The 18,865-nt window shown below is 33.6% G+C and overlaps 2 protein-coding genes across 3 annotated transcripts; one reads left to right on the forward strand and one right to left on the reverse strand.

Moving 5' to 3' along the window:
• Window positions 1–28: 28 nt before the first annotated feature.
• On the reverse strand, window positions 29–10,374 carry LOC102803970 (uncharacterized). 2 transcript variants are annotated; one of them, XM_006818020.3, is made up of 19 exons: window positions 10,269–10,374; window positions 9,876–9,894; window positions 9,516–9,665; window positions 9,148–9,219; window positions 8,935–9,018; window positions 8,667–8,738; window positions 8,380–8,454; window positions 8,156–8,239; window positions 6,725–6,808; window positions 5,729–5,812; window positions 5,517–5,600; window positions 4,446–4,529; window positions 4,234–4,317; window positions 3,160–3,243; window positions 2,948–3,031; window positions 2,306–2,507; window positions 1,679–1,873; window positions 1,136–1,435; window positions 29–809 (listed from the first exon to the last, which is right to left on the reverse strand). In XM_006818020.3, the coding sequence occupies exons 1-19, from the start codon at window positions 10,312–10,314 to the stop codon at window positions 777–779; spliced, it is 1,920 nt and encodes a 639-aa protein (XP_006818083.2). In that variant the 5' UTR covers window positions 10,315–10,374; the 3' UTR covers window positions 29–776. The 2 variants fall into 2 exon arrangements, with proteins under 2 accessions (XP_006818083.2, XP_085347323.1); XM_085491197.1 differs by having other exon boundaries at window positions 29–825.
• A 43-nt stretch (window positions 10,375–10,417) lies between these two features.
• LOC100372621 (heat shock 70 kDa protein 12A-like) lies at window positions 10,418–15,661 on the forward strand. The gene is made up of 5 exons (XM_078010332.2): window positions 10,418–10,537; window positions 11,145–11,500; window positions 12,875–13,096; window positions 13,803–13,982; window positions 14,354–15,661. Exons 2-4 carry the CDS (start codon window positions 11,411–11,413, stop codon window positions 13,965–13,967), a joined length of 477 nt encoding a protein of 158 aa, XP_077866458.1. The 5' UTR covers window positions 10,418–10,537; window positions 11,145–11,410; the 3' UTR covers window positions 13,968–13,982; window positions 14,354–15,661.
• The last annotated feature ends 3,204 nt before the right edge of the window (window positions 15,662–18,865 follow it).

Consider the following 18,865-nt stretch of genomic DNA (forward strand, 5'->3'; position numbering starts at 1 on the left):
TTTGTTTTTCAAAATAAACAATTCAAAGTTACGAATATGTATTCCACTTTAATAGCATTATGTAGTACAACATGTACAAATTTCACATTTTAACATAATACTTAACATTCAAAAGTTTGTTTTGCATATAATATGTGTGTGATTAAATGCAATAAAACTGTTGTAAAGATGGCTTTAATGTAATTTTTCTGATTTGTATTCAGGTTTCATACTTCAGTGTAGTGTAGTGTAGTGTAGTGTAGTGTAGTGTAGTGTAGTGTAGTATAGTGTAGTGTAGTGTAGTGTAGTGTAGTGTAGTGTAGTGTAGTGTCAATCATTTATCTGTAAATATCTTTATATAAATTCTGTATAAATATCTGTGGTTTGGCATGTTATTTCTACACAAATTGCAGAGATTCTTTAACTTAAAATTACTAAGTATGTTAAGAGTATCGCCAGGGCACACCTAGAGTATAATTTATGATAATTCAGTTGTAGAGAATTCATTTCAAAAAGTAAACAAAATGTAATTATGAGCAATGCCATAGTAGTATCATATGTATATTGGTTTGAAACTTTTATTTGATTTCGCTTTGTAAGACATTGTGTAGTATTTAGATTCGCTTATTGTCATTACGTCATACAAGTATTTGTTGTTATCCAATCAGAAATTCACACATCGCTGCAATAAGTACAGTACTGTCGATTTACAGACTTCGGAGCTCAATAGTTCGATCATGATTCCAAATAATTCTTGTATCCAATTTATGCTAGTACGCAGTTTGAAGACACCGACACTATGTTTTCTTTATTTTCCCAATTTCTCCGTTCTAAAAAAGATAAAACCTACTAGCACTTAATAATCAAAGATCACATCCCAAAATTGTATTAGATTATTTGCGATTTTTGTAAAATTGACCAGATTGTTTAATGCTTGATCTAGCAACTGTTGAATATATGATGTCATACATTATTAAATTATACATAAGGGTACTACAATGTGAAGTAAAATAGCATAATGACATCCGAAATTACAAAAACACGACAGTACCCAATTAACACAATAGGTATAATTAATAATGCGTTCCAAAATGTTACGATAATTAACTATCATAATCAATTTCTACACAATGATCATTACAATAAGGTCACACACCTTTGTCAAAATACCCTTACACACAACTCTACCGTTGTCCTGTTCTCTGAGTACTGGCCATATGTATACGAGGACTGTATCGGGTTTAATGGATTCACTCTTGATGCCAGATAGCTGATGTTGGTTTGGGTTATATACAGGTTTATCGTTAAATTCCAAAGTAAGTGGCGGTGTTTGAACAACCAAACCCCAGGCAAGTCGGGCGCACGAGTCTATGAACTCACTGAGTGCCTCTTCCACGACTTCCCAATCGGCTAAGTTTCCGCCTTTAAAACGTTTTTCCATGTCACGTATAATACCCTGAAAAATATACTTATGTATTAGTACACATGAGTAGAATGGCATGTTTAACGATTTATAAGCGATGTACTATTTTAATAGTAAAGTAACGTACACAAATAACAATACAGACAAGACACGAAACACATCTAGCTTGTGAGAACATGGCAGCATGATACATCACATCACTCATAAAAATAACGCCCAGACAGTGTACACACATCTAGTCGAAGTCTTTGACAGAATTGTGCTTTAATATCGTACCTTTATAATCGGTGATATATCGCAGTTATGGGATGTACGTTTCAATACGGTATTTAACATCACATCATAGCTTACTGTGTCGTCATTACCTTGTATATCTGTCATGATTGCAGCACATTTAACTGGTTGGGAAAGTATAGCTTTTGCATTCTTTTTGAATTCGGTACACATACTGTTTGATATGATGTAAGCAAGCTAAAAACATGGAAATATATATAAGTTGTTAACGTAATACAGATGATTTACCAATACGAATATTGCGAGAAATAACATTTCGTAGCCAATATTATGTGTGGCGATAAAACAATATTCTAGTAGAAATATTTACTTCAAATAACCATTCTTTATGAGATAAACATTTCAGTTGTATACTACTTAACTAATTATGTTTTAACTACTGTTGTTGCATTTCACGAAGAAATAAAATATTGAGTAGTTGCATTCAGAGCATATTTATAGGCTACCAAAGATCAAATAATGGCGTTTTTCGCTGCTCATACATTTACAACTCCAAAATTATTAAAAATACGTATACACATACGCAGGCGAGGAATATGAATGCACAGCTACAGTCGGATAACGATTTGTGTTTCAATGGGAACGCGGCATTAAATATTGAAAACTCACTTGCATTACTTTGCAAGCTATACGTTCACACGTTAATTCATTTATTGTTGTCATTTTCTGCAAACGTTCCACTGCATCCATACGTTCACCATCTATGAATCTGATGTAATTATCAGTCAAAGTCGAAGGCCGAACTGTGAATTCAGTATTCTCAATCCTTTGGTGGCCTACAGCAAGATTCTTCTTTGCAGCTTCAGTCAGTCTTGAAATAGAGTTCCAAAATTATACACCATCAGCCAAGTAGAGTATAATATATATATATTATCTGTGTCGGGTGTATAAGACATTATCAATACACCATAGTGGATTTCTATTTTTCCCCAAATTATACCCAAAATTTAAATTACAATTTTGGAAGAATATCTTATTTGCATAATAGTTTATTTTTTTTCTTTTCCATCGATACATGTACATATATTTGAAAACAAAAATATTGTATTTCAATTAGTGCATGGGGAAAATGCTAACAACCTTGTGAGTTTCTATTAAAACTTTATAAAAGTAATTAATTGAATTGAGCTTGTGGCACATAACATAAATCAGACGGCATAGTACAAGTTATGATACAAATAATGAATGCAAGTGGACTAAATATTCAATCCAAATTACTGTAACTATAACTTTCCCCTAATCCAAACATACCTTAGTTGGGTGTCCCGAATCATTGAGTCTTTCTTAGCCATTTCATCTTTGTATCTCACAATGTCTGATTTATATTCATCAACACTATATGAAAAACAGAATAAATTCTAATTAATTGAAGTATAATAAATATATCCTATTTAAATTTCTGTCGTTTACACCATGCATAGAACAAAATCAGTGATTTATCATATCTATACATTTATACGAACCTTTTCTTGTGCTCTTCAATATTCAAGTTGAGTTTTGTTATTTCGTCATTTGCAATTTGTATAGTCTTTTCATTCTCTGATATTCTAGCAGATATTTAAACAAATTTGAGGAAACCATCAATATTTCATATATTTAAAGAACATTTGGATTTATTTGGTTCTTTGAGGAATACTGTAGGCTATTTGTTGTCCCACTTACAGATATATAGGCATAACTATTATATCATTTTGCGTTTGTTTAGAGTCTACTATCACCCAATTTTCATATTTCTTATTTGTATTTCATATGCCCGGGATCTGTTAAAAATGAGAGCAAATCAATTATGCATATCTTTCCCAGTTCAAATACACGATGACGAATCAATTGATAGTGTTCAATTGTTTTGATAAACTTGTACAAGATTTTATATGTTACCGTATAGAGTTATGTGTAACCAAATAGTAAGGAAATACGATAATATTACTGGGCGGTATAAATTAACGTTACTCGAAGCTATTTATCACGTACTCTTGTTTATTGAATATTGTTTCAAAATTAGACACCATCATCCAAGTGGAGTACAATATATTATTTGAGTCGGGTGTATAAGCCATTATCAATACACCATAGTGAATTTGTATTTTTCCCAAAATGATACCCCAATTGAAATTACAATTTCGGAAGAATATCTTATTTGCAAAATATTTAAATTGCTGTTTCCCATCGATATCTCAAGAACTAATCACCACATTCCAATGGAAATCAGCACATATATGTACATATATTTGAAAAAAAATTGTATTTCAATAAGTGCATAGGAACAATGCTAAGGGCCTGATGATTTTTTAATTAAAACTTGGTAAATATATGTTCTGGAGTAATTCAAAGACGTGATTAATTTTGTGTTGACACCATGCATATTCATTATCTAATTCGTATTTTGAAATCTAAAATCAGATTTTAATTGAACTTGTGCCACGTAACATAAATAAGGCTGCAGACTACAAGTTACAAGATACAAATAATGAATGCAAGTTAACTAAGTATTCAATCCAAATTACTGTAACTATACATTTCTGAAAATCCAAACATACCTTAGTTGGGTGTCCCGAATCATTGTGTCTTTCTTAGCCATTTCATCTTTGTATCTCACAATGTCTGATTTATATTCATCAACACTATATGAAAAACAGAATAAATTCTAATTAATTGAAGTATAATAAATATATCCTATTTAAATTTCTGTCGTTTACACCATGCATAGAACAAAATCATTGATTTAATATATCTATAAATTTGTACGAACCTTTTCTTGTGCTGTTCAATATTCAAGTTGAGTTTTGTTATTTCGTCATTTGCATTTTGTATAGTCTCTTCATTCTCTGATATTCTAGCAGATATTTAAACACATTTGAGGAAACCATCAATATTTTATATATTTAAATAACATTTGAATTTATTTGGTTCTCTAATGAATACTGTAGGCTCTTTGTTGTCCCACTTACAGGCGTAACTATTATATCATTTTACGTTTTTTTTAGACTCTACGATCACTCGGTTTTCATATTTCTGATTTGTGTTTCATATGCCCGGAATCTTTTCAGAAGTAAAAGCAAATCAATTGTGTATATCTTTTTAGTTCAAATACATGATGACGAATCAATTGATAGTGTTAAATTGTTTTGATAAACTTGTGTAACATTTTATATGTTACCGTAAAGAGTTATGTGTAACCAAATAGTAAGGAAATACGATAATATTACTGGGCGGTAAAACTTAACGTTACTCGAAGCTAATTATCACGTACTCTTGTTTATTGAAATATTATTTCAATATTAGACACCATCATCCAAGTGGAGTATAATATATTATTTGAGTCAGGTGTATAAGCCATTATCAATACACCATAGTGGATTTGTATTTTTTCCCAAAATGATACCCCAATTGAAATTACAATTTCGGAAGAATATCTTATTTGCAAAATATTTAAATTGCTGTTTCCCATCGATATCTCAAGAACTAATCACCACATTCCAATGGAAATCAGCACATATATGTACATATATTTGAAAAAAAATATTGTATTTCTATAAGTGCGTAGGGACAATGCTAATGGCCTGATGAGTTTTTAATTAAAACTTGGTAAATATATGTTCTGGGGTAATTCAAAGACGTGATTAGTTTTGTGTTGACGCCATGCATATTCATTATCTAATTCATATTTTGAAATCTAAAATCAGATTTTAATTGAACTTGTGCCACATAACATAAATCAGGCTGCAGACTACAAGTTACAAGATACAAATAATGAATGCAAGTAAACTAAATATTCAATCCAAATTACTGTAACTATACATTTCTGAAAATCCAAACATACCTGAGTTGAGTGTTCTGAATCATTGTGTCTTTCTTAGCCATTTCATCTTTGTATCTCACAATGTCTGATTTATATTCATCAACACTATATGAAAAACAGAATAAATTCTAATTAATTGAAGTATAATAAATATATCCTATTTAAATTTCTGTCGTTTACACCATGCATAGAACAAAATCAGTGATTTATTATATCTATACATTTATACGAACCTTTTCTTGTGCTCTTCAATATTCAAGTTGAGTTTTTTTATTTCGTCATTTGCAATTTGTATAGTCTTTTCATTCTCTGATATTCTAGCAAATAATAAAAAAAATGAGGGAACCATCAATATGTTATATATTTAAATAACATTTGAATTTATTTGGTTCTTTAAGGAATACTGTAGGCTATTTGTTGTCCCACTTACAGATATTTGGGCATAACTATTATATAATTTTACATTTTTTTAGAGTCTACGATTACTCGGTTTTCATATTTCAGATTTGTGTTTCATATGCCCGAGATTTTTCCAAAAATTGAGAGCAAATCAATTGTGTATATCTTTCCCAGTTTAAATCCACGGTGACGAATCAATTGATAGTGTTCAATCGTTTTGATGAACTTGTACAACATTTCTTATATTACTGTATACAATTATGTGGAACCAAATACGATAGTATTACTGGGCGGTATAAATTAACGTTACTCGAGGCTTCTGAATACGTACTCTGGTTTATTGAAATATAGCCAAGTAGAGTATAATGTACATATATTATTTGTGTCGGGTGTATAATCCATTATCAATACACCACATTGGATGTGTATTTTTTCCCAAAATGACACCCGCAATTGACATTACAATTTCGGAAAAATATCTAATTTGCATAATAACAAAATTTTTGTTTTTTCCATCGATATCTCAAGAGCTAATCAACCCATTCCAATATAAATTAGCACATATATGTACATATATTTGAAAATATTGTACTTTAATAAGTGCGTGGGGATAATGTTAATTAAAACTCTATTATAGTAATTACATTTGTTATTACGTATGATGCATAATTATCACATTTCAATGAAACTTGGTAAATATATGCTCTGGGGTAATTCACAGACGTGATTTGTTTTTTGTTGAAACCATGCATATTCATTATCTAATTCTTATTGTGGCACATAAAATACGATATTACTGTAACTATAACTTTCTGCCAATCCAAACATACCCGAATTGCGTGTCCCGAATCACTGTGTCTTTCTTAGCCATTTCATCTTTGTATCTCACAATGTCTGTTTGATACTCGTCAACACTATATGAAAAAAACAGAACAAATACACAAATAAAAAACAATTTAATGAATAGAATAAATGTTGTAATACCCAAAAAATAATGATATGATATAATACAATGATTTAATGATTTTATTAAATTTATTATTTGATTTCTCGCATCGACTTCATCTTGGTGATCCTTAACCATTATTTTATCTTCCTGCAAACTGATCGAAATAGACAACAGATATTATGTGTATTTCGAGTAATAGCAACACATGTAATATGGTAAAACCATCTGATCGGTCAGTTCATTATAATATAAAACTACTGTCTTCTCTATTGTCTACAATATCCTATTTTTGACGCGTATACTGATTGACATTCAACTTATTAAGGGACAACATCAAAAGTTCAATGTAGGATAACAAACTTAATTCCTTTAGTTTTTTTTCCCAAACCCTCCCCACCCCACTGAAACTTAATTGATAAATATTGATCATGGCGTCAGACTACATTCAATACAAATTGATAATCGGACAGTAGTATGGCAAACCAGTTGGTTCTAGGTTCATGTCCTGTAATTGACCTCATTTGACGCACATATTTACACTCGGACCAATCCATTTTCACATCTTGGATGTTTTTTTTTTCATTTTCTTATATTTTTGACCATGATTGGATAGAAAAAAAAACGAACTACAAATACTCCAAGTTTTTTTTTACTTCATTTAAAAATAAAATCGTTTTTGTAGGATGGAAACTTTTTGAGGTCACCCCACCACAACCCCAAACTAAAACAAATAAGTTTTTTATCCGACATCGATTTTTTACGGCGTCCCTAATAATTCAACAAATCGAATAGCCACATTCACCTTATGAACGAAATGTAAATATATAGCTGTCCAATTCAGTGTCGCTAACACCTGTAACGCGTAACACTTACCGTACTGAATTGTCATAGCCAATATGTTGAATAAATATCGTTCAAGCATACTTATAACAGACTACATGACCTCATGACCTAATTTGTTTCTTTTACAATACCACTGTAAACCTGTTTTTCATAATGAAATATATTTACATCGAAAAGGGGAAAACATAGTGTATCAATATATCAGTCAACTTAAAACAGATCTACCATTTCTTGTAATATTCCACGGTTTTATTATTTTCCTGTAAATCATTTTTCATTTGTGAGCACCTAGAAGCAGACAGATATTGCTTTATTCATATATGCAATTGACGTAATAATTCAAGATTGGCAAGTTGTGATTTCAAAGGTATCACATCTTCTGTTCATTACAGGCATACCACATCTATAGATATGTGTTTATAAATTATATATTATATTTTATATATTAAAAATTATATATTGAAAATACCTGATCTCCAATCTTTTAATATCCTCAGTTTGCGAATGAATCTTTTCTCTATTTTTGGTTTCATTCATCTTGTATACATTTAATCTGATATAATAGATAAAACGTTGTTAAACACAATCAATTTCACAACGTTTAAAATACGGGCTTTCTAGATTTATGTACACACGTTTAAACTACATGAGGCAGATATTTGCCTCTATATATGTACTGTACTGATTACTTACTGGTATTTATGATCATTGATTTCACGTTGAATCTGTTCTATAATGACATTTTTCTTCTGTAACAGCGCCGTATTTCTGGGTATTAAAACAAATGAACATATCATTAAATTTTCAATAGGATTGAATACAACTTATATATGACCTTGGAGTTCAACATTTAAAACAGAATTACCATCACTGAAATAGTAATAGTATATTAATAGCATATTCTGAAATGTCTATAAACTATGAGATCAGAAGGACAAATACGAAAAAGTTGACGTTTTGGGAACAAGAAAATAACTCACTCATCCTTTAACTTTTGAATTGATTTGTAATCTTCCGATTGTCTTTCTGCGTTCTTCTCCAATTTTATTATTCTAAACAAATCATACAAGTGTCAACAACATTTTGGATGAATAATATTGATACTGCATGTTACTCGCGTGATGATCAGAAACAATACGGGCCCGACAACATAGATAAACTATTTAAACATGTCTTATTAATCTGATTCGTATGAAATATACTAGAAGTTTTCAATGTTCACAAATTAGCAATAGATTTGGTATTTACTGTCTTTCATATCCTTGAACTTGTTCTTGCAAGTTGTTAATAACCTCGTCTTTGTGCTGTATTTCCTGTTTATACTTCTTTAATCTGAAATACAAGTAAGCCTAATCATTATAGAATGTTCCCAACGAGGAATCCAAAGTACATTACTTGATATACAATTGCTCACTGTAATCATTCATTAATAACTTGACAGAACAGAATAGAAATACATACTCAGCTTCATAGTTTTTATTAATTCTTTCCGATTCTAGTTTTGGCGTTGTGGATTTCTTTGCTTGAGTAAGTCTGTGAGAGATCAGTTGAGAGAACAAAACATTTCGTACCAGCTTACAAATCAAGTGTTATGTCTGTACTTATGTACCTGTATAAGTACATTTGAGATTTCGAACACGACGCAATCCAACACGGCTGTAACGCCATTAAAACAATAAGAATAGGTCCACAGCATATGCTGATTTAAATAAATCACGGATTAAGATAATGGGACAGAGAACTGGAATGTGAAATAATGGAAACGTGCAAGCTTTTTAAAAAAAGTAATAAGAAAAACTATATTAAGTTGAAAATAGGGACACACTCACTTCGATTCAAGTTCTTTTATTGTTTTGTTCTTCTTGATAATCACTTTGTTCAACTTCTCTGTCTCACGTCGGTGAATGTTCAAAATAGAATCCCGTGAATCGTCCAATATTTTGCAAATATTTGTTTCGGACTTACTACTTTTCAAAGCCCTGTATTCAGTAAAAAGAAATGAATATTTTGTTTTGTTTAGTTTTGTGTTGTTGCAATAACTACTTACTATATACAATCAGGTTAGTGTGCTGCTGTTCAATAATACAGTGAACATTTGTGTATAATACAAACGATGGAATAGTAATAAAATGCAGGCATATAAAAGTTATAAGTATAAATAGAATTATATAAAGCTAGCGTCTACTTACATTTTAATGAAGTTATTTCCTGAAAATGAAACAAAAATAAGTAAACGAATAGCAGTGTATGACACATTACACATGTCGTGTTCAACATATTATGCGTGTTGCCCTCTAGTGTCAATATATATGTTTGGTTGTGAAAAGCATTTTGTTAACCACGGACGTTCACGCGTCTTTGAACATATACTTGAATTAAGAAACGAAATTTATAAAGTCTTAGTGCAAGAGTGAGACACTATTAAATTACTATTAAACTTCTGTTTAAAATCGTCCGAAAAATGGTTTGGTGACAATGAATTTGTCTTCTATCCATGAATTCAAATAATGAACCTTTCAAAATAACAGATGTTTAAAATTTTGCTTCAGCTACGCTACAATCAAGAAAAAAATTACACTTACTTGATGAAGTCTTGTAGATATATACTGCCACGGATAGTACTGACATGAAAATGTATTTCCTTCTTTTGGTTCACTGCTTCCTGGAAACTGCCAAATTTCCAATGACGTGTGATTCAACGAATTGCTGAATGTTGTGTAATAACTCAGACAATGCAAACACGAGACTAGTTTTCATACCAAAACGCCCACGCGTGAAGCTCGAATGGATCACCGTGTTTGAACGAGCATACTAATTCTTTCCTTAGCGAAATTATTACGAATAGAACAAGGTAAGGCAATCACATTCACGGTATCTTTTGCAAAAGAAAACACTGTAATTATGTTCATGAGAACAAGCATTAAATAGCGATGACTAAACTGTTATGCCTCATATATGGCTGAAACAAATTAAATTGCTTACAATAATTGAGTAAATAATTGGTCAACAATGCAAACTGACTCTTCTCGGTGTTTCTAGTCTTGTACGAAGCTGGCCACCTTTGAAATGTCAAGGCAGATTGCACAACGAATTCTCTAGTATCCCGAAGGTATTATTGCATTACATTGTGTGTGGTGAAATACGAAAGAAATACACTGTAGCGAGCGGTATTTTTTGGTATTTACCTTGTTTAATTGTTTAATGCACCCGCCATCTTAGAAATAGATCCTTATGGCGATATTCGGAATTTTCATTTTCTAATAAGATATAAATTAGCTGATTCGATTGACACCGCTCTGACACGCAGCGCACACTAAAATATGTATTGTGCTATAAAATAATAATTAAGTAATTACGTAAAATATTAAACTTCTGATTATATAATTTTTACTTTTGGAGCAACTTAAATCTACAACGAACCAATTCAATTTAATGATTATAATTATTTCCGTTTCCAGTTACGTCATTTTATCTGGACAAAATGGCGTCGATGTCAGCGTTAACACTCAAGGAGCAGAGATATCTCGCCGTTGTCTCAATCAATTTTGGTACGACATACAGTGGCTTTGCCTTCGCCTTCAACCACGAACATAAAGGCGCAGTGAGAAATATTCACTTCTGCAGACCATGGACCAGTGAAGTAGGTGTGAGTACTACCAAGGCTCCGACCTGTGTTTTACTAAATTCGGACAACGAATTTATGGCATTTGGTTATGAAGCTTAAATGACCTACTCCGCTCTCTCAGTTGAAGAAAAAAAGCACTACTATTTTGACAAGTTCAAAATGGCATTGTATAAAGAAGGACTTGACAAGGTAATCACAAAATGCATTGATGTATTGAAATGACATTTTTTTAAAACACTTTACTACTATGCATATAATTCCTACCTGCATTATGGCAGAATGTGCTTGAATGATAACTTACGGGCATGGGTTTGATAGTCGGGGATGTCTACTCGTTCAACAATTCACGGATTATATATAGACCACAGATCGCGCGCCCTAGGCTAGTTAAAATATATTTATTTTATCTAATATTTTTCTTCTCAGTCCAAGTAAGCAAGATGGACTCGGAAATTATACTTTATATTTCTGTACTGTTATATGACATACTTTTTGGTATGAAGTTGATGATGGTTTATGGCCCAATTAATTTTCGCCTCTTTACCTAAATATAGTTCCACTAATATACCAGTTGATATGGACATGTTTGGCGTTTAGGGTTATACATTGTGATCAGTGAGTTGCATTCGTCTATTTAATAGCCCCTTTCACAATTGGTGCCAAACAGACTACAATGGCTTGCGACTCGAAATTTTTCCCGTTGTACGACTCGTTGTAGCCGTTGTCGCATCTCGGTCGGGAAAAAAAAACGTGCTGCTCCGATATTTTGAGTGACTGACGCGATGAAAAATAATTGCACGACAGGCAATACGAGTGTTGTGCGACTTTGCACACACTCGTAAGACCCCCGAACGAGTGTTGCACGAGTATTTTCATGTCGTACGATGATGCGTCCTGTCGTAAGAGTCCGCTGTACCACCCTAAGACTATTGGAAGACCTGTCTTGCCCCCTTTGCAACGTTGTACGATTTTTTTTTCACTCCCAATATAAGCTCGAGAACTCCTGAGCTTTCACCCCAAATACGTACGATTTTATATATTGCTTGCGACTCAAAGACAACACTTCTACAACAGGACGGAAACAATATTTTCGAAAAAAACAATTGTCGCACGAGTGAGGCGCCAATTGTGAAAGGGGCTTAACGCATTTAAGTATTAATAAATTATATTAGGCTTTCTAGGTCAAATAAATTACGTTTGTATAAATTAGAGTGGCCGGTGATCAAATGTAAGGAACGCCACTCTTAAAACCCCGTTAAATCATGGCTAGTCTTAACGCTGTTTAGTTCTAGGTACGATTAGCTCTATACTAATTTGCACCAAGCCCCTGCCCCTTTTCTTTCCTTTCGGTCAACAACTTTTAACAAGACAGTTTGATTTGTCAAGTTCAAATACAGCTATGATCTAAACAAACACAGATTAACAACTCCTTTATCTCATTTGCATTATACAAAATCTGCATGCGGAAAGGTTGGAATGCTGATTTTATTTTTGTTGTGTACCCTATTGTGAACCTGTGTCACAATCTGACGCAATATCTATATCTTCTTTATTAATATTCAGGTTATCGACACTGAAGTAGAACTGACTGCAGCAAATGGGCATAGTATGAAAGCTGTTGAAGTGTTTTCACACGCAATACATTACTTGAAAATGAAAGCTTTGAAAGTGATTACAGAAACGACCGGCTTGGATTTCAAAGATGAAGAAGTCCAATGGGTACTCACCGTTCCTGCTATCTGGGGTCAGGCATCCAAACAATTCATGAGAGAAGCTGCATATCAGGTAACACAAAGTTGAATGGAAACTATTTTTGCCACTTTTGTACGGAATTGTTTCAGTCGTTCTATTTAACAACTATCACATTACTTATAGCGGGAGAGTCGTCACCTGCGCATGCGTCAGGTGGCAATAAAATGTCATTGTTTACGAACAAAAGTCAACCCATGAGCCTTTGCGTTCGTAGCGTGTGTTGTTATCATCGTTTAGGACACAATTCCCACGCGTGCGTAGGTGACGACCCCCCACCCCCCGCCGCTTTAAAAAAAACACACATTCAATCAAAATTGGCTATTGCAATATTTTTACTAAATTACATTATTAGACTACCTGAAAACATAGAAACAATGGGGCAAGTTGTGTTGAGGCTGTTTTATATTAAAACTGAACAAAGATATGTTTGCATAATATACATAACCCACCTAGTCTCTCTAATCAGAGTTATGTGTCGGTATGAAAAATCAACCAAGAAATATTCTCAATCCGTTTCAGTCGAATGTTTCATATAACGTAATATTATTATTAATGATTGATTTGAACAAAAGTCTCCAATAAGGCGCATATGTTCTTTGATTGACGCATATGTACTGAATTCCATATATGTATCTCATACGCACTCGCGTATGATAATACATCGCAATAACGAGTTATAGTTTAACACACCCTCTGGAACGATTACTAGTATTGTATTATCCATATGAAATTATTTCAGGCCAACGTAGCATCTAGAGATTGCGATGAGCAATTGATCATTGCTCTGGAATCTGAAGCGGCGTCCTTGCACTGTATAGAGAGTCCCATGGCTGGGTTTGTAAATGGTAAAGAACATGGTGTTAAATGCTCAGATGTTGTCGCCAGGCCAGGGACCTCGTGCTGATAGTGGATTGTGGTGGTGAGTAATATAATTCGTTGTGTACACGTGTCCGCATTGTAGATAGTCTAATTGACTATGCTAATACGTTATCATGATATAATTTGCTTACAAGTGTTTGTCACTAGAATAAAAGTCGACTGAAGTTGTGGTCAAATCCTAAATAATAATGAATATGGGATGAATGACAAATAATGATAAAGGAAGCACAAGTTTGTATCTTTACCTACGTTATAACCTAATTCATCATGGTGAATACAACATTTTGCACTTCGTGTATTTCAGTTACTAGTTATTCTAATAGAAATACTAGGTAGAAATTGATAGATTGATAGTATTTTGGTAACATGCAATAAATGTAATAACTATCTAATTTATATCACTTTCAACAGAAGAAACAGTGGACAAAAAGCTAGTGGAGATTCATAAAGCCATAGTAGGCCCATTCGGAGGAGCACATGTCGACAAAGAATTTGGAAAGCTATTAAAACAGATTTTCGGGGACAAATTCATTCTTGATTACAAGAAAGAATATCCGCCAGACTGGTTGCGAATTATTATGGAATTTGAAATGAAAAAGACTCTTGATAGAATAAGCAAAGGTAACGACTCAAGATTCCGCCTGCCTTATACATTCACTGAATTTCATACAAAACAACTCAAAACATTAATGGCGAAATCAATCGAGAAATGTTATCCTGAGGGTAAGGTGAAAATAAATAAAGAATATCTTGTCCTAAATTCAGAAATAATGAAAACATTGTTTAAGCCCGCAATTGATGGAATTCTTAAATTGATGGGTGAATTACTATCAAAAAAAAAAAAGAATTGGAGGAAGTGAAATGTATTTTCCTAGTTGGCGGATTCTCAGAGTCGCTTCTTTTGCAAGCAGAAATTAATAAACTATTTTCGAAATATCAAATACTGGTTCCACGGGATGCTAATTTGGCAGTAGTTAAGGGAGCTTTCTTACTCCGTCAAAATACGTATTGAATTCAAATAATATGTTTAAAATTAACATATGGCTGTGAAATTTGCTCTGTATATAATTGATCCCAGTACACACGACCCGGATCGTACTTTCAAAACCGAAGATGGCGATGGCGATCCATATGCTGAGGGTCTAATTCACTAATTGTTCAAAGTGAACAAAAAGATCTGGTTTGGTAAAACCATTAAGTATACATTCCAGCCAATTCATGGCGACCATTCCGAGTCGAATTTTGAATTTCTATTCTATGTAACGGAGACAAATGATGCTCTTTATATTGATGATGACCATGTGAGAAAAGGGGAAACTAAAATTGTTGTTGAGTCACCTCATGTAAGCATGGGTAAAAACCGTGACATAGATCTAAAAATAGAGTTTGCTGACACAGAGATAAGGGCTACTGCTATTGATACAGTGTCTGGCGAAGTGACTATGACACATTTGGAGCTGGAAGCCCGCTAATGTGTATAACTCCAGTCTAAACGACATATTTACTCTTGGTGATTTCTAAAATACTTTTTGAGAAGTGTTATTGTTTTATTTGGATATAATTATTTTGAGTATAGAATTTATAGTATGATCAATAACTGGAGACGTTGAATACCATTCTGACTTACAGTTAATTATAATTTTAAGACCACGTGTTATGAGTGGTGATCATGTAAATAATACAGGGAATTAAATACATTTCTAAACATGTAATTTGAAATATGTTTTCGTTTGTTTATTTTGTTTATGTATGTGAACTCTTGGTGTATATCGTGGTCGTATTATGAGGAATCGTACCTGACCCCCTGTGGCGTCATGATATTGTCGAAGATGTCATGATTCAATGTAATAATATGTCTTTATGACACCTGATGTACATTTTGAAGTCAAAATGGAACTATAATATTTGTGAACTTTCAATAAGAATTTCAGATATTGGCACAAATAAAAAGGTTCCACATTGTTATCTCATTAACCATCAACATTCATTATTTTGAATCAAACCGTCATGTTATATAGGTGTATAAAACAAGAATGTCAGAGGTGTATGAATGCATTAACCATCGCTGCATTATGACAAAGCATTTACAGTTTATGTTGTATCAGATTCATATAGCGACGGGGGGAGTCGTATTGACATACTAAGTACACACAATATAAGTCTCATTTGTAAACCTTGAAACGAGATATCAAGGAGAAACTCAAAAATAAATTAAAAGTGGTCCCATGTCTAGGGAATATTTGGAGAAGAAACAATCACATCACGAATAGCTTTCCTATGTGAGTGCCCCGCGGGGGCAAGATTGGCAGGGTGAGAATTTATCTATTTATAGCGATTGTCTCACTCACCGAAACCACACACAACATGCGACTGATTTGATTCTGTATAAATCAAAGCGGGAGGGTCGTTACCTGTGCACGCGCGGGAATTGAGTCCCAAACGACGATAACAACACACACTAAAAACGCAAAGGCTCATGGCTAGACGCTAGTTTGTAAACAATGACACGCTATGGCCATCTGATGCATGCGCGGGTGACAACACCCCCGCTTTAAACAAACGTGACCTCTTTTCACAAACCACACATACTTTCGCTGTAATCATTGAGTATAGGGTGAGTAGAACCTTTACACAAGCAGTGGCACTGTAAATTTACACACATCTACAGTTGCATGTGGGCCACTTTCCGATTGTTTTGTATCTAGATGTTGATTGAGCAGTGACGAGGTATTTTGATAAACAAACAATTTTGATAGGTTCATTTAATAATTATCTCAGCTTAATTATTTTACTCCGATCTTAATCTCTTGTGAATATTCGGATGGCATGCGCGGACTTAGGGGGAGACGCGCCAGGCGCAATGATAAAACAATCGACAAAACCCAGGCCACGTCATGGGCAGATTCTATAGCAGTAGCACCCCTTTACCAAATTTCTGGATCCATCAGTGATCTTAGTTCAAACATATACAATGACATTTTCAGTCAGGAAATGATATTATCACTGTAAATGAACATTACCACTAGCGACGTGCGTTGCATATTACACCTAGTACATTTCGAAGCCGTCGATAGAACCTTTAATGCATTCACTTACAATGTCATTCCACACACACACAATATGACACATTATCTCTCAGAAAACACAGACCCAAAAACCGGAAGTGTTGTACTACATGTAAGATTTTACTGAAAATTCATACTTAATAAGTGATAATTGAAAACAATAAGTAATGTGTACGATGATATTCCATCTGTCGGGATATGGCAGAAAACATCTCAAATAATAATTATGTAATCACAATGTTTTAAACGCAGTTAAAACGCCATAAAAAGCTGTTCTCGATCACTGACCAATATTTAAACAAAGTTGCATGCGGCAAATGCGAATAACCACCAGTTTCCCAAATTAAATCAAATTTATTTGCGACACTAAATATCGCGACGGTCCGGTTAATTGCCCTTTGTCCGTAGTGCTTAACTGAGGTGTATAGGATATACTCGCACGAAATAGAGCGTTGTGTGCGGGGGCGTCAACTCGCTTGACATATAATCTTTGCACTGTAGGCACCCAACATGAACTTTAGCCGACCCGCGTTTTTATATTCAGCCACAGAGGAAGTACACGTTATTGCCACTACCACTGATTTAATACCGCATATATAATACCCGTAATATACAACATTATTATACACCTGTCACTGTAACGCCAAAAGTTACATCGTGCCGTAATTTTGCGATATTGCACATACCATATTAGAAAATGCGAATTCCAAATAAAGGAGGATTACGAGCATAAGCGTCCTCTAATAATAAAAATAATAATACAAACAAACATGACTGCCCCAGTGTTTGACCGAACCTAACGCAAAATATGTTCTAAATATTTAGGATTTCGGCATTCCCATGATGTATTCCTGGGAGAAAAAGAGTATCGCGGCACGTCGGTCTTTAATCCCACTGCAATGTTTTCGTGCATACTTTGCAGTATCCTCGAAATAACCACAAATTATGCAATTGTACTCCTCAGAACTGACTTTTCTATTAAGGCGGGAGGGTCGTCACCTGCGCACGCGCGAGAATTGAGTCCCAAGCGACCATAACCACAAACGCTAAAAAACGCAAAGGCTCATGGGTAGGCGTTTGTTTGTAAACAGTGACACGCTATGGCCATCTGACGCATGCGTGCAAACACGATATGGGTAGTTTACGCTTTCATAATAATAATAAAGTAGTCATAATTATGCATCTGTGTGCTTCCGTGTATTGGACAGAATTATTTAACTTAGAAACAGTCACGCACATTAGTGATGCAGTGGGGACGGGGATCAATTTACATGAGAATATGTAAAAAAAAAAAAAAAAACGTTTTGCTCATTATTAAAATTCGGCATATTCACAATTTAATTTTTGAACAAAAAATATGTGAATGTTCATGTATTACATGTTTTGAGGTTATACAAATATTAAACAAAACAAATAACCCGACAGGTGTGACCGATGTAGCAGTGCGCTTCTAATCCACCTCAATAATACAGTATTTGACAGATACAGCGGCTTTCTTCAAGTTATATTGCATTCTCTCTATTCTCACCTCCCAATGACTCTGTCGTTGAAATAGTCGAGGTCACAGACAGTTCATCATACTTAAGCTGCCGCTAGTCTACAAAAACAATACTTACGTTGACCTAACAGTGATACGAAATTCGTTGAATACAATGAAAAATTGTTCTGGTTTTGTCTTTGTTCTGTTGGTTTCGCTGAGTAACAAATTTAGCAGTGACACGGCAGTTGGATAAACCGGTGACTCATAGAGATACGCGTAATCACGACCTAAGGTGAATTCAATTACGCGGGTCTATAAGGCCGAATGATAGTAACTTTCACAATGTGTTATTGTGTGCATTATGTGTTACGTTATTAT

Source organism: Saccoglossus kowalevskii, chromosome 16 (assembly GCF_978046115.1).
Source record: "Saccoglossus kowalevskii chromosome 16, keSacKowa6.1, whole genome shotgun sequence".
Taxonomy (NCBI): Eukaryota; Metazoa; Hemichordata; class Enteropneusta; family Harrimaniidae; genus Saccoglossus; species Saccoglossus kowalevskii.